At 42.7% G+C, this 25,235-nt stretch overlaps 1 protein-coding gene across 2 annotated transcripts in view; it reads right to left on the reverse strand.

Annotated features, from left to right (window-relative positions):
* Nucleotides 1-25,235, reverse strand: part of PTCH1 (patched 1) — a 115,322-nt gene that overhangs the window by 50,128 nt on the left and 39,959 nt on the right. For both annotated transcript variants that reach the window (XM_081213533.1, XM_081213532.1), the window contains exons 3-8: nt 10,964-11,153; nt 9,022-9,088; nt 8,819-8,910; nt 6,387-6,585; nt 3,586-3,707; nt 1,509-1,656 (exon numbers count right to left, since the gene is read on the reverse strand). In XM_081213533.1, the coding sequence (XP_081069659.1) occupies nt 1,509-1,656; nt 3,586-3,707; nt 6,387-6,585; nt 8,819-8,910; nt 9,022-9,088; nt 10,964-11,153 (818 nt within the window). The remainder of the gene's footprint in view (nt 1-1,508; nt 1,657-3,585; nt 3,708-6,386; nt 6,586-8,818; nt 8,911-9,021; nt 9,089-10,963; nt 11,154-25,235) is intronic.

The following is a 25,235-nucleotide window of genomic DNA, read 5'->3' on the forward strand; positions in this document are numbered from 1 at the left end:
ACGGATATGTCATTAACTCTTTGTTCCATAATTGCCATACTTGGTAGAGAGACTCAGCAGGCTGCTATAGATCAAATAAGATTGTGCGCCCCAGAGGAGAGGAATATGGCAATTTATTTGAAATAGTGAAACTGAAGACGGTTCACGCTCAGTCTCCCCTGCTTCCCCCACCCCCGTCTAATTTTTTTGCTCTCTCGATCCAAGAGTCTACAACTGATTTGTTGTTATATCAGTTGTGCCTCTAATCTAAAACAACAAATTCTTAAGAGCAATCCTCTCTTTCTTCATTGGCTGGGCACTTTAGAGAGGTCACAAGCAGCTTAGCAGAGGTCAACCCCTGGGAAACAAAGGCCAGATAATGTCACATGACCTCACCAATGGGACTGCAGCTGTGAACAGATTCTGTGGCTGGCTAATGTGTTCCAGACACCTTCGCTGGATAACCACACTGACCAAAATAAAAAAATTCCTTCCAGTAGCACCTTAAAGACCAACTAAGTTAGTTCTTGGTATGAGCTTTCGTGTGCATGCACACTTCTTCAGATACCTGAAGATACTTCTTCAGGTATCTGAAGAAGTGTGCATGCACACGAAAGCTCATACCAAGAACTAACTTAGTTGGTCTTTAAGGTGCTCGTATCTGAAGAAGTGTGCATGCACACGGAAGCTCATACCAAGAACTAACTTAGTTGGTCTTTAAGGAGCTACTGGAAGGAATTTTTTTATTTTGACTATGGCAGACCAACACGGCTACCTATCTACTACTGGACACACTGACCAAGTGTTTTTAAAGCCAGCCGAGCTCTTTAAAGCTATGGCAGTTCACTGTCGGATCAGCAAATCAGAAGAGCGCACCAGGATTTAAAATTCACGAGTGAAAACAAATGCTGTATATCTCTTTAACGTCACTCACAATGGTGCTGGCAAATTCATCTAGGCTGAAAGCAAAAAGGCAAGTTTAAAATCCTTTGCTGCTACTGTTCTAAACAGAGGGCACACTTATCCCACAAGCCAGTTCTACTGTATGGAGCTTCAATGAAGAAGCATTCACTGCCATGGATGCTTTAGCTGAGATTCCTATATGGAGGGGTTGGACTAGAGGACCTCTGGTGTCCCAGCTCTACAATTCTATGAGTCTATGAACGCTATGGACCAGAGATGAGGATGGGAGATGGATTCCCAACAACAGCTTTCCCATCCCTTCTATAGACCATGGACATTTGCACAAGCATACAGTGGTACCTCGTTCCGGAGGTCCATTCTTAACCTGAAACTGTTCTTAACCTGAAGCACCACTTCAGCTAATGGTACCTCCTCCTGCTGCTGTGCTGCTGTAGCACAATTTCTGTTCTCATCCTGAAGCAAAGTTCTTAACCCGAGGCACTATTTCTGGGTTAGTGGAGTCTGTAACCTGAAGCGTCTGTAACCTGAAGCGTATGTAACCCGAGGTACCACTGTACTAGGAAAGCCCACCAGAAATGGTTCACCAGGTAGGTTTCTGGTTTTACCTCAACATACATCCTTTGCCAGGCTTCCAGAATTGCCGCTGCTTTGTCTTCATTCCAGTTGATGTGCGAAACATACTCATACCCCTTGAAGTGCTCGTACATTTGCTTAGGAGTCATTAACTGAAACATGGTTTGTAAAGCCTGGGCACTGCAAGAGGAAGGGAGGTGGGAGCTTAGAAGGAGGAAAGGGTTTAGGGCAGACATTTTAAACAAAGGCATTTTCAGTGGCTGGCGTCCTAAAACGAGCACCTTGAAGGGACCTTTGGGTTCGCAAGGTTGGAAAAGATCTCTGCTTGAGACCTCAGAGAACCGCTGCTCACTGGAAAAGCTAACTCAGGAGCAAGTGGATCAAGGGGCTGTCGAAGCAAAAGGAGGCTTTGTACGTTAATACGCTTCACCTCATTTCTGCTTCATTTTCATTATGTGTTGCTTTATTGTGACTGTAAAACACCTTGAGTGTTTGTCAAAAAGCTGGGGAATAAATGCCGGGAAATAAAACAGAATAAAGTCACAAATTATCTTTAGGCTCTGATAGCCATCTGCTTAAAGGCAAATTTGTAACAAATCCTCTGCAAGACAGGATCCCAGGCACCTGGGGGGGAAACTATTCTCTTTTTTGGCTTTTTATTTTTTAAATGCTGTAGCTATAAATATTTGTTGTTCAGTTTTTTTATATTAATATTGGTATATGTGATTTACTACTTTTAAACACTGCATCGTTTTAAAATAATTTGCATTGTTCAATGTCTCAAATTCATTTTGGAGAAATGAAGCAAATTATATATATATATATATAAACTGGTACACATGCACTGGAACTTACAAATACTGTGGGCTACCTATTAATTTCCCTACTGCCAGAAGGGCCAGCTATGGTATTATTGGGGGTCACTTTGTTCCAGGGACCAGAACTATTTCACTTGCAGTAAGGTTATATCAGTGAAGACAGGATCGTTACTTTAAGCCAGTCCCCCAATTTTTATACATATGAGACAGAATACATTTAAATCATGTAAGGTCCATGTAAGTGTACCCTGGGCATACAGTGACAAACATTTGAATGAACAACAAATTCTATTTTCCCAGCTGAATTGCTTAAAATCTTTCCATTATTAGATGGTGAAGGATGCTCTCTGGCAACTCAGTTTCCATAATACATTGCTTGCTTTTTCTTCTCCTGGTCCAAATATACATAGATAACTTTATTTGTATACCACCTTTCCACAATTCAAACCATGCTCAAGTCAGCTTACAACATGAAAAAAAATACCTATGTATTTTTGCATATGAAACAAATACAGAGGCCTGCTGCTACAGAGACCTTATGAGTGAAGCGTGAACAAAAGCACTGTGGCTTAAATGTGAACTACACTTTAATTACAATTTTGTGTCCTTCCAAGTTGGCTGAACCCGTAATAAAGCAAAATAAAAAAATTCCTTCCAGTAGCACCTTAAAGACCAACTAAGTTAGTTCTTGGTATGAGCTTCTCACTGATATAACCTTCTCACCCCTTGCCTTTTCCTGTAAGACCTATTACAGTCGTTAAGAGTCGTCAACAGGCTCATCTCAGCTATCTGCCAATCTCCCATTCCCACCACCCTTCTGAGTAATACCCCTCCCCACCTTCTCACTATATAGAAGGGTCTGGCAACTTCTGTTTCAGTGTATCTGAAGAAGTGTGCATGCACACGATAGCTCATACCAAGAACTAACTTAGTTGGTCTTTAAGGTGCTACTGGAAGGAATTTTTTTATTTTGACTATGGCAGACCAACACGGCTACCTATCTGTAACCGTAATAAAGCAGTAACTCTAGATGACCTACACCCAAAGTGGAACTGCACTGTACAGAAAGCATATGTAACTAGTACAAACTGTCAAAAAGTTCATATAATATGTAGTAGGAAATATTACTCTAGAAAGCAATTAAATTGTCAGGAAGAAGACTTCACGACCTACCATAGACAACCCAGCTTAGCAACACCTCGCCCACAGGTGGCAAAGGTTTTCAAGAGAGTTTTAATTTTTTTTCAAAAGAAAGAAACAGGACATATGAGACAAGGCCATTGGTATTTACCTGACAAGTTTCCCAGTACCATTTTTAACTGTGCCACCAATGATCAGCTCTTCCTGCCAATGCATATATTTTTTGGATAACCCATAGCATCCACCACTTAAAACAAGGGCCACGTCTAGAGGCTAAAAGGCAAACAAAAGAAGAAAGCACAAGACAATAAAATGAAACAGGACCACTAAGATGAATTCAGGGACTCCCCAAAGACAAGTTTGCTAGTACACAGAAATCCTGAAGCAAGCTCTGAAAGGGTTCAGGGTGTGGGTTAAGCAGTAGTCAGGAACATACTTGAACTGTAAAAATACTTCATATTTATGTGGGGTTATGTTCCGGGGATTGTGCCTAAAGCCAAACTGTGTCGTCAGAACCCCTTGTGTTCAATGACGGGTGAGATTGACAAAGTCATTTTTCAAAGGAACCCTGCCTCCTTTTATTTATTTTTCACTTTTAATTTGCCACATGCGTAAAGTTGAAAATGTACAAGTTAAATCCATGCAAGTTGTGGACTGACGGAAGAAGCATATGTCAAGAACCTTGTCTTTCAGACATAATTCATTTACATGGCGATGTACACCCAGACTGGGTCTTACGCTTCTAATAAGTGTCAGGATTAAATAACTGTCAGTTATCAAATTAAACATAGTCCTTTGTAATTCTCCCTCCAGTAAACACCCTTGGAAAATACAGTTGCCGTATCATAATACCCATTCTAGTATCCCCCTCACAGCAACACCGAAAATTATATTTGCCATGGAAATGTAAAGCCTGATCGAACTATTCTTTAATTCAGGCAATTAAAACTTCTCTTGAAGTTGTATAATTAATGGTCAGTTGGAAAGGACTTGGGCTGGCCAACCGACTCAGGGAAGTGTAACAGATCTTTAGCATTCTGAATCCCTAGAGAGGTGAACAACAACAGAACTTTGTTCTTTAGTATATATTTTGCTCCTTTGGGTGCAAATGTGCCGGTGGGTGAAGCAACTGGGGACTGTCAACCGAAAACGAAAAAGAAAACGTTGAATACTTCATTTCCTTGGTAGCTCCCAGAAAAGGTACGAGAATATGACTGCAACCGCCAGAACATTCTCCATTTACTGAGGGACCAAATAAGAGCACGGTTCTTACTGTTTACATTCATATACCTAGGGAGTCAAGGAATCTGTAAGGTCACATTCCTGTTGCCTTCCATGGAGTATAGACCTCTGACACTGGGCTAAATTGCTCCTGTCTCTAGACTGCAGACCAAACAAAATATGGAGAACTGGAAGCAAGGGAAGGCCCCATTTTGCCTTGAAGCTTAGTGACCACAGCAAGGGAGTTCATTCAGTTTCAAATCCTATGAATACATCAGTATTCTTTTAGGGGCTATTCCTTTTGTTGCCCCTCAAGTTCTCCTCCAGAAGCATAAATCTCTGTAATGGTGTGCATTGCAGAGAGGGCTGCAGTAGGAGAGGGGCAGAATCAGGCAAAACCATAGTGTGAGTGGAAGTGACTTCTCTTCACACAAAGTAAGCTCTGGATCCAAGCTACTAAAACCATAAAACAAAGTCAGTTCCACAATCATAGCTCAGTGACAACTGAATGCAAGACAGTTATTTTTAACATGCACAACGAAGTTGTGATTCTTTCATCCAATAATGCATGCTTTTAAAACACATTCATTCTCCTCCCCACTTACCCTCTCTCTGTTCATACACATATGCATGCAAATTTCAAATATTACCACTTATAATTTAAATCAAAAGCAGCCTCTATTATAAAACATGTTCCTGAGCCAAAATAGAGAACCAGTTCACAGGAACAGTTGGAGGAAACGGAACAGGGATAAACATTTCACATGACAGTCACAGTTAGCACTTAGTAGACAAAGCTGGTGAACTGCCCTAGTGGCCTCACAAATCTAGTCACTTTGATATCCTAGAATCCCTTGCTTTGCAGGAGGGCATAAACAAAGCTGAAGACAGTACTGCATGTCACTACAAACAGCTGGTAAAATCAACACTCCCAGGAAGACACTCATACGGAATAGTTTCATCTCTTTCCCAAGATCGCCTATTCCCCCGCTCGCTCTCTCCTTCTATCATGACCACATTTGAAAATCCAAAAAGCACAACACATATTCAGGAGATGCCGGGAACAACAAGCAAATGAAGATCTATGGAGACAGACAGAAAGCAGTCTGCAACCCATAAACAAATACATGCAATGGAAATTCCAACAGGAGTGCTAAATCAAAATGCGGTGAAGCCATGGTCTGTTTTACAAAGCTGAAAGGAGTTCTTAAATAAAAATCTTCTCTCTGAGGATGTGAAACAACACTGTAAACAAGACTGGTCAAGACTGTTCTGCCCAGGTGGTAATGCCAGCCATTTATTTATTTGGCACATTTGCACACAACTCTTCTTCTGAGGGGCTGAAAGTATCACGTCTGAATTCCATCTTATCTTTTTTGGGTTTTTTGTTTTGTTTTGTTCTGGAATCCATTTTATGTTTTGTTTATCATATCTTCATTTGCTTCCAGGTTTTTGACTCTTCATCCCAATCACATCATAATCATTTATCATTTATCTCAAGTTATCATGAGGTAGAGACACTTCAAAAAAAATCAAAAATCAATATGAAAGCTGTTATTATGAGATTTCTAAGAACAGCTGTAGGCAACACATTGCCCACATGTACCTATAAAATGGACTTTCAGGAGGGTTAAATTGAAATTTATTTTTGAGGCTGGCTTAGAGGGTTGTAGGATTCCACCATTCCTTCCACATTTCCTGAGTTAGCCAACAAAGGCCAAGCCAACTTACTTTGGTTGAATTTTTGTTGGGTGCTGTGATAGGACAGTCAGGATCATCAGGATTCAGGCAAGGTCGATCCATATACCCATGTCCAACGTCTGCCTTATTCAACATTTCTTCCCAGGTATCTACTTGCGAGTTTATTTTCTTTAACTCCTCCAAGAATTCTAAGGGGTCAAAGTTGGTCCACTGCAAATGGGGTTTCCCTCTGGAGAAACAAAAGAGTAGGAACATAATGGTCAAAGAGGCATCAACAACCTTCACACTGACTCACAATATACACCTCTCCCCCTCCCACCCCTCCTTATATAAACATCAAAAGCCCAAACTATGGATATAATTCACCCTAAAAGTGAATTATGCCCTATTAACTGAGTAGAACTTACTCTTACTCTGAGTAGACTGTGCCTATTTTAAACTGTGCTACATGTGATATTCATTCTTCAGTAGCCACTGTTGAGAAATCATATATTAGGGCTGGTTTCAGACAACAAATTACTTGTTCGTGTGAATAGTCCCACTCATCCCAAAATAAATGTTTTTTCTGTAACATCTGAATGGGGAGGTTACAAATATTACCTAAATGCAGTTTCTAGAACTGTGATGACACTATTGTAGTTGGCTGTGGAATTACAGACACTGAGGTTGGCCGATGTTCTTTGATATCTAACTGCCACATCATGTTGGATTCATGTGTGTGGCCAGGGATGTTCAAATGGATAAGAAATTTAATGTCTGATCTTGCCTTTCAATACTTTTAAAATTGGGATTACTGACTTCTTAGTTACTTTTAAAAGGAGAAAGGATTTCATATCACATAGGAATTGCTTGCCTCTGAATATATGTTTCATATGTAATCAATAAGGTTTTCGCTTTTTTATACTTAATAGTTACTGTGTTCCTTCAAACTCTTGTTAACTTAGCCATGGACTCAAAAATGCCTGAGCACTAGTTGCTGCCACGATCATGACGGTCTTCCTATTTCTCCTACCTCCAGTTTTGATTTCATGATGTTGATAGACTATAAAGGCTTTTGGCTGCCTTATTTTGCGGTTCAAACTACTGTATCTGCTTAACCAGGCTTAAGTCATTATTCAAACTCTCCCAACCAGAAAACACAAACCCCCTTATTCCCCCATCTAAAAAAAAAAACCCTCTACACTGAAGGCCATTGCAAATTGCTTTTACAGAGACATGCAAACCAGGGCAAAGACAATAACACAAAAGCTAAGTCTTGCATAATTAACCAAAAATGTCTAAACTGATTAAAAATTAACTCTTTGATGGACACATTACGTTACATATAACAATCTTCCAAAAGAGATACCTTGTGCCACTGAACAATCAAATAAACAAAGGATTAGTTTCTTCCTGAGAATATTATTTTTAATTCAAGGCGACAATTCACATACTTTCAGCCAAAGAGAATTCTCAGGCCATCGGTACTATTGTACGTTAGAATTAAAAACAAGGAGGGAACAAAGCTTATTTCCCTCAAAATAACCTTTGTTGCTGCTGGGACATGCGTTCTAAAAGTATGATGGAAGTAGCTTGAACACAGATTCAACTTCTCTGCATTCACAGGAATTTGTTTTCAGGATGGTGAGTGTGTTGTGAAACCATTTCCACAACGCTTTAGAAAGTATCCCTGGCCTTGCCCCACAAAGACAAAGCCGCTCTCTCTTATTTTCCTTTCCTTTCCTTTCTTTTCTTGCATGGGAAGAAAGATTAGTGGTTGTTTTCAAGGTTGTTGGCTTTTGGAAGATATTTGAGCAAAAATGTGTGGAAAGCTGAAATGTGACAACACACTTCATCTGAGAAGAAGCACTGCAAAAACTCAGGACATCTACCAGGAGACTGATTTTCCAGAAATGTGCATACTTGTTTCCTTTCCACAGCATGCACCTTAAGACACAGGGCACACAGATCTTCAAAATGACTGCAGAAAACAACCCTGGAAAACAACCCTTGATAAAGTTCAAAGCTCAATCACATCAGTGTCAATTCTAAATTGGTTGTTAAAGAGGAGGACTAAAGGTTGCAAATAAAAATTTGTCTGTTGAGATACTATTTATAAGCTGGTCCATGGTCTTTGTGGAATGGCTCAAGCATGAGGCAGCAGCTGAATGCCTGGAGGAAGCAACATCTGATCCAAGATCAGATGCACATGGATGTGAAACCTTCGTGAAACCGCTGCAGCTGTTCCCGGGGTCTGATGTGACTTCTCCTATGCAGCTACATTCCTGCAGATGGAGAGTCTTGTCTGAACACGCTGTTTGTCTTGTGACTCCACCTCCATTATTAAGACAAAACCCTTGTCAAAGTCACATATATGCGAATTCTGATATTTTGTTGACAGTGCAGCATAAGAGCAAATCATAATAATGTGAAAGGCTACCATGCAGTCCAAGCCGGTTTATATTGTAGAAAACAACACTTACGGTAGATATGCAGTCCCCGACTGTAACTTTGCACCCTCCCAAAAACAGTCCAAAGGTGTGATAATTAAACAAGGGTAAAGATGTTCTATGATCTGTCAAAGTTAGAAAAAAGCACACGCCAAATTAAGAAACGATAAAGAGTTCAATGCAAAATTATTATTTACAGAGGAAAGCATGTGCAGAATACAACGTATTATGTGTACCTTGTCCATGTAACCTTCTGTGATCGGTTCCCCTGATTTATGGCATAAGTGTTCCAATTTCCATTGTCTGTAAAAAATTAAGAGCAAATCACATCAAAATCATAAATACACACATTTATTTTTTCAATGTCCCCCACGTAGGTGGTACACCTTTAGGGGAACTGTGAAGCACAGATGAAGCACTCTTAACTCCTGAATAAGGGGCCTGTTGTGCAATCATCAAAACAGGGCAGTTTTTGTTTGTTACAGAGAATGCTACTTTGTAAACAGGGCTTGAATTGTGCAGGAATGGTTGGGAACCCTATTTCCAGATGTGTCTGCAATCAAGTATTCTGTCCAATGTGGTATGATTGCCTTGCCATCCCCATCGTTCAGCCCGGACCCTGAGGTCCAGCTCCGAGGGTCTTCTGCTGGTTCCCTCCCTGCTAGAAGTGAGGTTACAGGGAACCAGGCAGAGGGCCTTCTCGGGAGTGGCACCCGCCCTGTGGAACACCCTCTCTTCAGATGTCAAGGAAATAAACAACTACCTGACTTTTAGAAGACATCTGAAGGCAACTCTGTTTAGGGAAATTTTTAATGTCTGATGTTTTATTGTGTTTTTACTATTCTGCTGGGAGCCACCCAGAGTGGCTGGGAAAACCCAGCCAGATGGGCGGGCTATGATGATGATGATAATAGTAGTAATAATAATAATAATAATGTTTTGCTCATTTGGAGGTTTATTTTGCTGGCATCATTTTTGCCATGACACACCCTGTCACTCATCTGGCATGCTACAATTTGAATTATATTAGTTAACCTCTATGGAGCTAAAATCCTGAAAGATTATAGTGGCATACAGTGTTGACTTAGTTGTTCAATCAATACATTTCCTTCACCCTTTGGAAACAATGAAACTAACTGCACACACAACCCTCTCTCGTTTATCAGACACCAACTTAAAGACTTTTGAAAAGCAAAACCTGGAATACTGTACTGTAGACAAATTGTTTGGAGTGACTATTATGTTACCAATTGGTGAACACTAAGGACTTTTTGCTACTTGGAAACCCATTAGTGCATCAGACAAAATTTATGCTGCACATTTATCTACACTGTATCGAAAACAACTTCTGACTTTGAAATATGACAGACTGTAAATGCCTCAAGATTAGGTCCAAACCTGTGCTATTAACCTTAATTAAAAACTTTGTTTAGCATCACAGATTTTCATAAGGCAGTATTTATATATGTCGGCATACCAACAAATGAAAAACACACAAATTAAACAAGGGGGAAGTGCTGTTTTCATTTATATCAATACCAAATCTGTATGAGTACCATAGAGGCATGAACGATTATTTTCTGAAACACCTTGTTCAGAGTAACTTCAGACTTTTTAAGCTAAGGTCAACACCTGGAGATTCCAGGGCTAAAACTAATTCTCGAGGGGCTACCTATCCCCTTCCCCCCATTGCCAACTGAGATGCTAAATGGGAACCAAGAAAGCGGCATCTGTGGCTAAAAGAATTAGACAGACAGCCACTGTGAGGCTGAAGGCACCGGCCCATTTCCGCTTGCTTCCTTCAAAGTGGCCCTCCAGGAACACGAGTTGCTGGGAGGGTTGTAAATATTGAAAAGCAGATGTGCAAGTCCGCTGCAATCCCATTTACTGTACTCCCACTGCATTGCCGAAAGGGGAAAGTTTCGCAGCAGAGATGCACATCTGAAGCTTGTGTTATCTCCTCTGCATCAATTCGTCTTCACGTGTTAACAGCAGGAGAATTCAAAGTGGGACCACGGCACTCTGGTGCCTCCTTGTCAGGTCCTAAGCTATTCTTAGTTCCGGGAAGTTAAAATAACATAGCCTTTTCTCTCCATTCCACCTCCTTGTCAGGTCCTAAGCTATTCTTAGTTCCGGGAAGTTAAAATAACATAGCCTTTTCTCTCCATTCCACCTTACCTGTTGTACATATACACGTGTACCCTGCTGGCTTGAAGTGCAGAATCAAGGTGCTGTCGGAGTGCCTCTGCTGTTAGCACATTAGCGCAGTCCTCTTGTGGTGTCTGAATCATGAGTTGGGGATTAAACATGGCCTCTTCTCCAATCTTCTGGCGCGTGTAACTTAACTCCCGACTCACTCGTCCACCAACTGACAGACAAATATTTACAACCTGGGATCAGCCAACAATAACTTACTCTGGATTCACATTCTAAGAGCTCACAGGCCACCAATAAACTTTCCCATATGCATGGAATGTTCTGTAGCCAGTTAAGAACTGAAGCAATTTTAAAGAGAGCTAATTTCATCTACAGTGCAGCAAAAAGACAGAAATTTCCCTTTATATAAAAAAATAAATCAATTAATTGTTCCTACTTCACAAACAGAGGTGTGTGTTAAGTTGATTCCTGCTAGACACATGGTCTTTCAGTATCACACCAAAATTTCCACACGTAGAAAGTTTATTAACAAAAGGAAAAAAAGGAACCTTTTCCTTGCAGACCAGACCAAATATTTCTCTGTTACAATTTCTTGCACTTGTATAAACAGTCTGCTGCAATGGCACATTTCAAGATAAATGACTTCAATTTACACTCTTCTCCTAAATAATTTGGCAATGGCAGAAGGGGAAATGTTTATCTTCCATAAAAAGGAGGTAGGAGGGAAAGAGTAAATGAGCATTAGTATGTCTTGCTGCTGCTAGTTAAAACATAAAAATACTGTTAAGTTAGGGTCACATAACGGTGCAGTTTCAGAGGAACAGAGTCAGCTACACTTAAGCAATCAATTCCAAGTGTCTAGAATTGCTACAGTGAGCTAGGATGTACCAGAATTTGTATTCCAAGGCAAATTTTATCTTTAAAAAGTCAAGAAACCCAACAAGGAGACACATTTATGCAGCCTAAAGGAAGCTAAAATGAAGTCAGAGACTGTGCGATCCTATATAGCTCTACTCAGTCTCGTGGTTTTCAGTGGGGCTTACTCCCAGGTATACAGGATTACGATACGATAATCTTTATTGTCATTGTCCCATACAGAACAACGAAATTGAAAAACTCTACATCAGACATTAAAAAACCAACAGGCCTGCTACCCCAGTCTGGCTAGCCCCCCTGGTTAGCCTTGTTAGACCCCCCAAAACTCTGATACCCCATAATTAAATACAATATACTCCCACAGAGACTACCTTACACTGTGTTTAAAACCAAAATCGCATTTGGTTAGAAACTGTTTCTTAGGCGGCTAGTCCTAGTCTTTATAGCCCTGTACCTTCTTCGAGAAGGCAGATTGCAGCCATAGAGGAAGAAAACAAAAGGAAACTAAAAACAAAATGACAAATTTAATAACAGTCACAACTGCTTGTATCTAGAGAACAGAGCACCATGATCCAAAGATGCACTAGGACTGTTCCATCCCCACCTCATGCAAAACCATCCCTCCATCGTCTCTAGAATGGCACGTGATGCAGCTGAACAGCAGAGGAAACTGCAGAAACCAGAAGCACCACTGTCCACAACCTGAAATGCACCGTAGGCCAGAGCCTCTTTTTTAAAAAAAGCAAATGGTTAAAGCATCTTTTAAACCAGGGATGAGGAACTTGTTGCTCTCCAGATGCTGTCAGGCCCCACTTTTAATTTTTAATTTATTAATATTGAGAACAAAGGACACAATTGTTTATTGATTAAGATGAAACAAAAACATTGGATAATTGGTTTTCACCTTCGGTTTTAAATTTTCATCTCAAAACAATGCATTTGCAAATAAGCCCCTCGCTTTCATTGCTAGGTAATTTATGCTTTTTGTAACAAAGTTTACATGGACATCAGTTCTGAAGCTTTAATTCATCTTACAAAGACACCGGCGGAATTTTGATATTCCAGCCTACAGTTCACATGATAACAAATCTCTACATCCCCATAGGAACAATACATGCTCTGCTATTCCATCCCCAAATCTATACCTTATTTTATTTTTTGGAATATATGGAATTTAACACTAATTTCAGCCAAGAGGTCCAGTCTTGTGCAAGACAAAAGACAGCATTCCTCATCTCTACTGAAAGTGACCAACTGTTTAGTATCAACAGAAATTATTGCTTCTTACTCAAGGTGCTGTCAAACTATATTAATCTCACTTAACAAGGCAAATTTAGCTAATCAGCATTACATCATAGTCAGCAGGAAAAGCTGCGCTCTCTCCTTTCTCCATAAACCCAATAAGTGAATAGTGACAGATAACTAGATGGGTTTTAAAAGCATTTTATTCCCATGAAGATGAATTTCGTCAATTACGTAGCATTGTATATTTTAGTAGCATATATATATGTATATATATGTATATTTGCTTTCGTAGATTTTCACGGGTACAGGAATGCAGGTTTTGGTGTCTTCGGGTGTCTTCCCGTGTAAGAGTTGGGGTGTCTAGGCGACGTTTCGACGAGGTCTCACTCGTCATCTTCAGGCTGGTGCTTTCGGCTTCTTGTTACTGGAACAGAGCAGGATCTCAGTGTTTGAGTTCCTATAAATACTGTTGAGGGGGTGTGGTGTATAGCCTCCAACGTTCTGGGCAGAGAGGAAGTTCCCAGGTTAGTGTGCCTTTTCTTCTTTTGTTCATTAATTACTTGAGGGATATCTTGAGTGATTTCTTGAGTGATATTCTGAGTACCACTTAGGAGGGTCATTAGGTGTGGATTAGTTGCTAAAGCTTTCGTGTCTTGACCTCATGAGCTTGTGAAGAGTTTTTCTGAGAAGATGGCTGTACTGCAAATAGTTGTGCTCTGGCTTGGCTAGAGCCAAGCCAAGCCAGAGCACAACTATTTGCAGTACAGCCATCTTCTCAGAAAAACTCTTCACAAGCTCATGAGGTCAAGACACGAAAGCTTTAGCAACTAATCCACACCTAATGACCCTCCTAAGTGGTACTCAGAATATCACTCAAGAAATCACTCAAGATATCCCTCAAGTAATTAATGAACAAAAGAAGAAAAGGCACACTAACCTGGGAACTTCCTCTCTGCCCAGAACGTTGGAGGCTATACACCACACCCCCTCAACAGTATTTATAGGAACTCAAACACTGAGATCCCGCTCTGTTCCAGTAACAAGAAGCCGAAAGCACCAGCCTGAAGATGACGAGTGAGACCTCGTCGAAACGTCGCCTAGACACCCCAACTCTTACACGGGAAGACACCCGAAGACACCAAAACCTGCATATGTATATTTATATATACACATAGTGGATTGTTTTCGAGCTTAAAAGCTGTAATGTATTTAAAATTACATTTAATACAATCAATTGTATTTAATTGCAATGTAATTGTTCACAGTTCTTTAAAAAGTTGATATAAATGAATCGGAAGCAATACACCCCCCCCAAAAAAAATACACAAGAAGGAAAGAACTATGTGTGAATACTGCCTTTCCTGTAGTTTTTTTCTTGTAATCCTTAAAGTGTAAGGACCTTATAATGTACTCTCGCACAGACATCTGCTTGATAATTTTTCCAAACTGTTTTCCCCAAAACTCTGCTCCAGTTTTTCAAAGAACAAAAGACCTCTCCACAAGAAAATGCCACTTTATGTGACGCCTTTAACATCAATATACACCCAGGCTGACACATCAGCCTCACACGTCTAACACACTCTGATGAACCCAGGAAGACGAGCAAACCTGTACACATGTTTCTATCCTTTTCTTTTGTCATTCCTAAAAGCTACAGTGGTGCCTCGCAAGACGGATGCCTCTCAAGACGAAAAACCCGCTAGACGAAAGGGTTTTCCGTTTTTCGATGTGCTTCGCAAGACGAATTTCCCTATGGGCTTGCTTCGCAAGACGAAAACGTCTTGTGAGTCTTGCGATTCCCCCCCTTTTTCTAAGCCGCTAAGCTGCTAATAGCCTTTTAGCCGCTAAGCCGCTAAGCCTTTAATAGCCGCTAAACCACTAATAGCGCTAAGCCGCTAATAGGGTTGCTTCGCAAGACGAAAAAACCGCTAGACGAAGAGACTCGCGGAACGGATTATTTTCGTCTTGCGAGGCACCACTGTATCCACAAACTATCATGAAGATTCATAATTAAAACAGCTATCGCAGAACTGTATAGTTGGAAGGGATCCTGAGGGCCATCTAGTCCAGCCCCCTGCAAGGCAGGAACCTAAGCTAAAGTATCCATGACAGATGGCTACCCAACCTCTGCTTAAAAACCTCCAAAGAAGGATAGTCCACGACCTCCAGTGGGAGTCCGTTCCACTGTCAAACAGCTCTTACTGTCTGTATAACATCGTTAAGTATAATGTCTGGAAAAGTTCATCATTACAGTGGTACCTCGGGTTACAGACGCTTCAGGTTACAGACTCCGCTAACCCAGAAATAGTACCTCAGGTTAAGAACTTTGCTTCAGGATGAGAACAGAAATCGTGCTCTGGCGGCGCGGCAGCAGCAGGAGGCCCCATTAGCTAAAGTGGTGCTTCAGGTTAAGAACGGACCTCCAGAACAAATTAAGTTCTTAACCCGAGGTACCACTGTAATTTGTATGCTCCATACATTTTCTGCTATTTAACTACAGTGGTACCTCGGGTTAAGAACTTAAATCGTTCTGCAGGTCGGTTCTTAACCTGAAACTGTTCTTAACCTGAGGTACCACTTTAGCTAATGGGGCCTCCCGCTGCCGCCGCACGATTTCTATTCTCATCCTGAAGCAAAGTTGTTAACCTGAAGCACTATTTCTGGGTTAGCGGAGTCTGTAAACTGAAGCGTCTGTAACCTGAAGTGTCTGTAACCCGAGGTACCACTGTATTATATTTACCTTCAAGCACTTACTGGTAACACTGCCAAAAGACCAAGAAGGATGACATGAAGAGCCAGCCTCCTTGGAGTACAGAGTTCCACAATGCTGGTGCCGCTGCTGAAAAGATTCTGTCCTAAGCAACTACCCAGTCAAAGGCGACTCTGGGGTTGCGGCGCACGGAAATGCTGTTTACCTTCCCGTCGCAATGGTACCTATTTATCTACTTGCATTGGCCTGCTTTCAAACTGCTAGGTTGGCAGGAGCTGGGACAGAGCAACCGTAGCTCACCCGTCGCGGGGATTCGAACCGCCAACCTTCTGATCGGTAAGCCCTAGGCTCAGTGGTTTAGACCACAGCACCACCCACATCCCTTTGCTCTTAATATATGGGGGTACATTAATATAGAAACCTATTCCTACTTGCTTAGTAGTGCAGACTAGCACAAGCATGGCCAACGTAGCCAAGTTTCTTTCTTGGAGTACGCCATATTCATGGATGGTGAATAAGTGAATTGATAGGCCTAAGCACATATGGCAGTTTGGCACAGTGTGCTCCAGTGCTAACCACAACACTTGTGATGCAATGGAAAACTAGTGGTCTGTGATCAAATAATTCAGACAGTCTGCTTGGGTGAGTTTGGTAGACTCTGAGCAGGGAGAGACGGCACCCTGACAAATGGAAACATACATAGCAAACAATCTGCCCAGAACAAAAGCTGTTGCGAAAGATTCTGTTAAACACCACAATGACAGTGGTTTTCTTCTTCAACTTTTTTTAAAAAATCCTCCCCTTTTTATTGTTTCTTCCACTAGGATGGAAAACAATGGCATTTTTCATGTTTGTGTGTTTAAGTTGTAAATAACGACATATAAATTATATGAAGAGATCTTAGTAACAATGCAATAAATCAAAAAAGGTAACTACAGTGGTACCTCGGGTTAAGTACTTAATTCGTTCTGGAGGTCCGTACTTAACCTGAAACTGTTCTTAACCTGAAGCACCACTTTAGCTAATGGGGCCTCCTGCTGCCGCTGCGCCGCCAGACCACGATTTCTGTTCTCATCCTGAAGCAAATTCTTAACCTAAAGCACTATTTCTGGGTTAGCGGAGTCTGTAACCTGAAGCGTCTGTAACCTGAAGTGTATGTAACCCGAGGTTACCACTGTACAAAAGTACAATGCAATAAAAAAAATACTTCTTTACACTGCAAATGAAGAATAAATTAAAACATTCTTGGGAGATTTTACGTTTCTAGAGCTACTTGGTCGCATCCTGAACTTCTTCATTGAGGCCACAACCCACTTAACTATGGAGCGGATCAATAACAACTCAAGATAATATCAATAAGGAGAAATAGATGGCGTGGAAGTCTACATTTAGCTGAGCACAACCTCTTTATGTTGGTTTTAAGCCACGTTTTCTCAGGAAAGCAGGTAACTTGTGAAAGTTATTATAGTTCCCTGCATAGGAAAGTGGGAAATAACATCATGGCCTTTTCTACCAACTGAAGACTTGATGGAATAAACTATCATCCATTTTATTATTCCCATTTACACCCTGCTTTTTGACCCTATCAGGGATCAAGGTAGCTGACATGGTTTTAGACAAAACTTGCAAAGATTACAAAACCACTTACTTAACAGCAGTAGCCAATTAAAAACTCCCACAACCAACTCACTGTTCAAGGTAACGTCTGAAGACTCAAACCGGATGGCCAAAAGTTTGGAAGAACGAAACACTTCAAAAGCTGTTGTTGAACTCCAGCTCCCATCAACCTCCAACCAATAGTCAGGGATTATGGGAGTCTAACAACATCCGGCGGGATACTGAACTCCCTACGATAAAGGGAGTTCCACAAGTACAGCACCCAAAACTGAGAAGGACAAAAGGCATATAGCAGGCAGCCCAGCCTCTAATTTGGGAAGCATACAGAACAGGATCTCACCCAAACAGCTCAACAGACTTCATCTACATGGGTGGCAGGGGGTGGGAAAGGCTCCTATGAGTAAAGAGTGGGATCAGGGCCGTCTTTAGCAGATGTGACGCCAGAGTGCAAATATCTGCCCAGCGCCCCCAAATTACCACAGATAGTGGGTGTGTGAAGCTGTGCACTGCCAACCACTGGGGGGGCGCAACTCTCCCCCATGCCGCTGCAGGAGAGCAATACAGTTGGTGGGGCGCAGCTGGCGGGTGTGCAGGGAAAGGGGAGGCCGCCAGCAAAGCTGCACAGCTCCCCCATTTGCTGGGGCGCCCCTGAGAGGCTGGCGCCCTGGCGCGGCGCACCACTAAGCCCTATGGGAAAGACGGCTCTGAGTGGGACCTAAATTTCATGACCAAGAGAGGTGGTGACTGCTAAAAATCGGACTGAAATTTCTGTGCACGCAAATGGCAACATAGATGCATGCAAGCACTATCAGACAGCAGGTGTGGCTTTTGCATTTCACTGTTAACAGTCCGGGGTGTGTGTGTGTGTGTGTGTGTGTGTGTGTGTGTGTAAGTGGCAGTGTACTTAAAGCGCAAAGCTTGGATGGTGCCCCTTATTCACTGGCAGAAAGAGGTGAAAAGAAGGGGCCAATTGTATCTCCAATTGGACGGAGGTTCATAACTGAGGTGCCTGTACAGGGAAAAACCTGCTACACATCAGCATACAATAGGAAATCCCTATCATCACGTCAACAGTAGGGCCTCCTCCGAAAATCTAAAAACTCAGGCTAGGACATACCAGGAGAGTTGATCCATCAGGTATTCCGAGCCCTATTACACTGAGCTCTTCAGGTATTTGTGCACTAAAAACTGAAACTGGTAGCATATTGGCAGCAAGCACAGATCCCAAAAGGTTGGTGTTGCATGTGGCTTTACTTTGAGATACCGTGCAGCAGCTGGGCTACAGCATTCTGTACTGGCTGAAGCTTCCGGGTCCTCTTTAAGGGCAGCCCCACATAGCCCCACTGCAGGGATCAAAATGCGACATTACCAGGGCATGGATTACAGACCAGGTTATCTTCGTCAAGGAACAGTCGTAGCTGATGAACTAGACAGAACTAAGAATCAACATTCCCAGCCACTGAAACCATAGGGCTTCATGTGATAGCTTGGAATTCAGGACCATTCCCAAGGGATACATCTGTTCTTTCCGGTGTGAGCGCAACTCCCATCTTGTCAGGATTTGGCTCCAGTCTAGAGGTCATTTAGAGCATGCTTTGCCAACCAGGTACCCTCCAGAAGTTGTTGGACTACAGTTCCCATTAGTCCCAGCCAGCTATGTAGTCCTACAACATCTGCAGAGCACCAGGTTGGCAAAGATGATTTAGAGAAATAAGTAGATACTCCTTCAGACAACACTGCAGATGTTCTCATCTTCACGGCTGAAGCAGAGGAAAAAGTTAAGCAAGCATGCCGAAGTTTCTTGCTAATGTACAAGTCTTCATCTTGACAGGTTATATAAGTTATACGCCTATCGTAATAGCGTTTTGAGGGTCTCATTCCTGGCAATGGGCAGGTTGGAATGTTACTGCTTTCCATTAAAATTTGCCACACCGCCTTATCCAAAAGGATACGACTGTAAAAGACAGCATGTGAACTGTTCTGGGTCCAAGCTGTCTGTCTCTGGGACCAGAGCAGCAGCCACCTTTTCAACCTCTATGCACATTAAAAACATACTCGGTTAGTTCCTGGGAGTTCCTGGCTGCAAAGCTCTCTGGCAGGGCCATTCCCCTACGATTACATCAGTAGGCTTTGAATTTAGCCAGGGAGCGGGGGTGGGAAAACCCAGTCATTACCTCAGAACGCTCTGATCTAGGAAAGAGCCTTCGAGATACAGCAGAGGCTAACAAGTTGGTCTGTCCACCAGAACTGAGGTGCAAACTAGACGTGTGGGACAATCGCACACATCTTTCGCACACATGCCCCATGCAGAGGTGGGGGCCTTGATCCCACTGCTTTTTGGGGGTTTATGCCCAGCTCCTGTACAGGAAATGTGCTAGGCAGGTTCAAAAATTTCTGAAAGCAGCAGAGCACAATGAGGAAAGGTCAGTAAAAGTGTCAAGTTCTGCACACTTGTCACACTTGTCCCCACAACACACACACTCCCCTTTGTGTGTGGATACATGCTTAAAGATACACGATTGTCCCACACCACACAACTAATCCCGCCCTTCAACTAACCTGAGACTCAGCTATACGGCTCAAATAAAATGTTTTGAGTGTGTTTTAACTGCAATATACAATGTGGCACGAGATGGCGATGGTGAGCCTTATAGAAAATTTAATGTATTTTTAAAAACACTTTTTTTAAAAAAAGCATTTTCAGAACGGTTTTTATATGTTCCATCCTGGATGACCCTGCTCACGCAAAGGCATCTTGCTGCTCAAATAATGGTGGAAATTTATCTTGTATTAGGATAGCATACATATAAATGGCCTTTCTAGCAAATAGCCAATCGTATTTGGAGGGCAGTTTGTGAAATGCTAACCCTCTTCTCTACAATGAGCACAAAGAACGATAACTGTGATGTGGACACCTGCCCAGAAAAAGCTGCATTATTTCTCAGCCCCTTGAACAGCTGCCAGGTGCCAGCAGCTTCCAGTCATTTCTAACCTGAGGCATATTTGAACTCGTGACCTAGAGGTGAAAGGCTCTGTATATCCTATTACCAAGCCCTAGGCCACACTCTGTACCTCACCGGTACATAAAAACTGTTTTAAAACACCAAGCACCACACACAATAGTAAATTACATTCGATCGTAAAGGAGTAGCAAAAAGCTGACTCACAGAAAGGGGCTAAACTCCTAACAATCACTTGAAATGTCCCGGTTGCCATTGCTTTTCCAGAAATGTTAAGCGTTGAAATGCTTCTTTGCATTGGCATTCTTCCATTCATCATTGTCTTCACTGACATACTTCTAGATGCCTCACAAATCTTATCATTTATGATGGTATAAGCAAAACAGGGCCATATCCAGGAGTTATTGGTGCCCTGAAATAATTGTGGAGCACAGTGCAACACCACCCTAAAAGACTAACATTTGATGCACATACTGTGCGAGACTGGGAACTCGTAACTCCTGCCTCCTGCCTTGTTTTTGCTGCATTAGCAGCACAAAAGAGACCTCTTTAGGGCACAAGCCTGGGCAGTTGTATGTCTAATAATAATAAATATAATAATTTATTATTTATACCCCACCCATCTGGCTGGGTTTCCCCAGCCACTCTGGGCGGCTTCCAAGAGAACATTAAAATACAATAACCTATTAAACATTAAAAGCTTCCCTAAACAGGGCTGCCTTCAGATGTCTTCTAAAAGTTTGGTATTTATTTTTCTCTTTGACATCTGGTGGGAGGGCGTTCCACAGGGTGGGTGCCACTACCGAGAAGGCCATCTGCCTGGTTCCCTGTAACTTGGCTTCTTGCAGCGAGGGAACCGCCAGAAGGCCCTCGGCGCTGGATCTCATCTCTCTGCCTCTGTTCTTGTCATAGAGTAGCATTTGGAAGAGGATGGGAAGCATGAAATGTCTTTATAGATGTAAGATTTTGTTTTTAAATGGATGTTGGGCCCATCTCCACCCATTCCCTTATAACTTAACAGCCCAGAAAACATGTCTGCAGAAAGCTTTATGGTACCAGTTTGATTTTAGGTGAAGCCATTGGGCTGTTTCTTTCTAGACTAGAGAGAACATCCAGGGAATGTCCTCATGGCCACTGCAATAATTCCAGAGCTAATACAGAGTTGCATTAAAGACGTAAACACCTCTAAAACACCTGCCTGGAAAAGGCTCGTAGGCAGAGGTTTCAGACTTTATGTTAAAGTACTACCCAACCCCCTCTCCCGTTGTTACATCTACAACGCCTGCCTCAATAAGATGGGTAGACGTGGGGTTTCGAGGGTTAGGCATTGGTTTTAAATTAGTACTAGAGAGTGTGCACATCCAAAACATGTGGATATCTGGATATGGCCAGTCCTTAGACATTGTTTCCTTGGGGCAGGCTTCCTCAAACTTGGCCCTCCAGATGTTTTTGGCCTACAACTCCCATGATCCCTAGCTAGCAGGACCAGTGGTCAGGGATAATGGGAATTGTAGTCTCAAAACATCTGGAGGGCCGAGTTTGGGGATGCCTGCCTTGGGGGGTTAGACATTGGTTAACAATCTCTCTCAGTCTTTCACTTTCTGAAGGACAAATGAAGAGAAGAAGAGTTTGGATTTGATATCCCGCTTTATCACTACCTGAAGGAGTCTCAAAGCGGCTAACATTCTCCTTTCCCTTCCTCCCCCACAACAAACACTCTGTGAGGTGAGTGGGGCTGAGAGACTTCAGAGAAGTGTGACTGGCCCAAGGTCACCCAGCAGCTGCATGTGGAGGAGCGGAGACGCGAACCCGGTTCCCCAGATTACGAGTCCACCGCTCTTAACCACTACACCACACTGGCTCTCAGTGCCAGACAGAGGGAAGTTACTGTCCTCATGAGCTGCTGTTTTTAAGCGTTCTGAAGGCATTTGGCTGGGCACCACTACAGAGGGCTGAACTAGATACAACAAGACCCAACAAGACCCTAGAGCCCATTTGAGAAAAAGGAGTTGCCAAAGGCCTCAAACTGGACAGAGATTCAGCCCCAAAGACCTAACCACTCATTTTAACCCAGTTTTCTGCTCCAGTAGAAACCCCTTTCACATGAGGCAAAGTGGGGACGCTAAGAGACTTGAGCCCAAGGCAAAGAGGATGGAGGCAGGGAGAGTCTGGTGGCCAACTTCTCCATTTTCTCTGTGAGCAAACTGAAAGTGTATCAAAGCCCCCCAGTGAAGGTGAAGGGACTCCTGGTGGGACATAGAGCCCAGTGACATCTAGAAGCCTCTGCACAAGTGTGGTAGGTTCATTGTTGCCAAAGGATGGCTCTAGGTCATTCGGGGCCATGATGGGCTTACACAAAGGATGAGAACGAGAGGTGTTCAGACAGTGAAGTTAATGTGTGGGTCGGGGGGAGGACTGCATGAAACCCACTCCTAGCGCTGATGCACACAGTGGCTGCATAACCTGCTAACTTCATTTCCAGCTGACATGAAGGTGCTCTATGCTCAAACTTCAGTTACAAACACAGAACTACTCTGAGTAAGGGGGGCCCTGGTTCAATCTGGGCTCTTCCTCGTGTGGAGAAGGGTGGGGGCTCAGGCTTGGTGGGCCAAATGCAGGCTTCCAGGCCTCTTGGGACTCTCTCCAAGCCCTACCCCTAACCAGCTGTGTTGCAATCCCTTCTCAAGTGCTTTTGCCCAGGAGGAATTTGTCCTTGATGCACAATTATATCTCCTGCTTGCCTTGATGGGGAATGGTAAAAGGCAAAAAAGTCAAGGACCCCTGGATGGTTAAGTCCAGTCAAAGGCGACTATGGGGTTGCGGCGCTCATCTCGCTTTTCAGGCCGAGGAAGCCGCCGTTTGTCCACAGACAGCTTTCCGGGTCATGTGGCCAGCATGACATGGCGCAACAGGACACCGTGACAGAAGCAAGAGTGCACGGAAATGCCGTTTACCTCCCTGCCACAGTGGTACCTATTTATCTACTTGCACTGGTGTGCTTCCAAACTGCTAGGTTGGCAGAAGCTGGGACAGAGCAACAGGAGCTCACCCCGTCATGGTGATTCAAACTACCAACCTTCTGATTTGCAAGCCCAAGAGGCTCAGTGGTTTAGACCACAGCGCCACCCGCATCCCTGATGGGGAATGTGTAGGCACCCAAAATTCTGGCTTATATATGGGTGCAATGTAGCCTACAGTGAAAAGGACAGCAGCCACATCCATTGCCCTGCCTATGTTTTGCCTCGGGGTCATGCCCACCACTGACATGTGCCCCCCCCAAGTTTCCCATCAGGAAATGCAGCCCTCGGGCTGAAAAGGGTTCCCTGTCCCTGATCCACAGATATACTGATACACACTGGAGAAATCTCTTTGCATTGATAAGCAGACTGGCATGGGTGTTATCATAAAGGGGCAGTGGGGTTGTATGATGCCTGATGCTGGCACATTTTGAGACAAGCAATGAAGGCGTCGTAATACAATGATGATTCTCATGGAACAGTTATAAATCATGGATTCCATTTCTTTAGTACAACAGTAGGGGCAGAAATCTAACATTTTGACCAAAAAAAAGTGCCATATGTGGTAGAGAGAATTAATACAAATTGCTCTAATCCCTCCTTGTTGTCGATGAGACTTCTTTGTCCAGAAAACAGAGGGTCACGTTTTGATGCTTTAAATAATGGTATAATATAGTATTTGTACATTTGCACTTGAAAACGGGACCTCCAAGTGCAAATTTTCTACTGAGTAAAACTTTTCATTAGCTACTGGGAGAATTTAGAGTAAATAAGGATTAATCCTCTCTTCCATATATGAAATTCACACAGAGAAACACATATATCCCTCTGGAGGAATAACAAGGAAAATGCTGCTTTGTCCCATAGCAATAAGCTGCTCTCCCTAGACTGAGCTTCGCAGTTAACCTCTGAATTGCGCTTCTGTGAATGTGTCATTGTTTTCCTGAGTGGTTAAGAACAGTAGTTGTTTTTGGTTTTGGTTTTTTTTAAAAAAAAACAAAGCTATTTTCATTGGGACACTTATAGGAAAAAAGCACATGTTTGTGACAATGTATTTAAAAAAAAGATGCAGAATATCTGAGGAGAATAAACAAAACTTCATTTTTAGGTTAAAACACACAGAGACACACTTCAAAACAGAGGAAAACTTAAGATCCAGGCAAACGAAGGAGAATGAACATATTATGGAACAAGGTACAGTTTCTTTCAAGTATTCTATGCCAGCTGCTTGCTGTACCATCTGTTGTTGCCTAAGCAGCTTCTTTCTGAGTGGCTTTGAAGCAGAGCTTCTCTCACTGTTGGACACAATCAGGTCAGGTCAGCCGTCCACCCCCCCACTCCCTACCCCCACCCCCAAACCTGCAGCCTCTCACAGTTTCCCTCCATCTTGATATTTCTTTCTGGACACCAGCTCCTAGGATGGAGCTGCCTCCATCAAGGCACCCATTTCTCAAAGTAATAATCGAAATCTAAGGACGTTTGCTTGTGCATTACATAATGCAAAATGCAATATGGGAATCCTTTTTCTGAAGCATTGCAAGCAAGGGAGTCTAGTTTTCCAATGCGTTCATGGGACGGGGGTGGCGGCATTGGTTCGCTTTTATGTTTGCTTTATTAGTATATGTGCTGCCGAAGCGAGCACTTTATGTTTGCTTTACAGTGGTACCTCGGGTTACATACGCTTCAGGTTACATATGCTTCAGGTTACAGACTCCGCTAACCCAGAAATAGTTACAGATAGGTAGCCGTGTTGGTCTGCCATAGTCAATAGAAATAGTGCTTCAGGTTAAGAACTTTGCTTCAGGATGAGAACAGAAATTGTGCTCCGGCAGTGCGGCAGCAGCAGGAGGCTCCATTAGCTAAAGTGG

The sequence above is a fragment of the Podarcis bocagei genome, assembly GCF_964188305.1.
Source record: "Podarcis bocagei genome assembly, chromosome: 11".
In the NCBI taxonomy this organism is placed as follows: domain Eukaryota; kingdom Metazoa; phylum Chordata; class Lepidosauria; order Squamata; family Lacertidae; genus Podarcis; species Podarcis bocagei.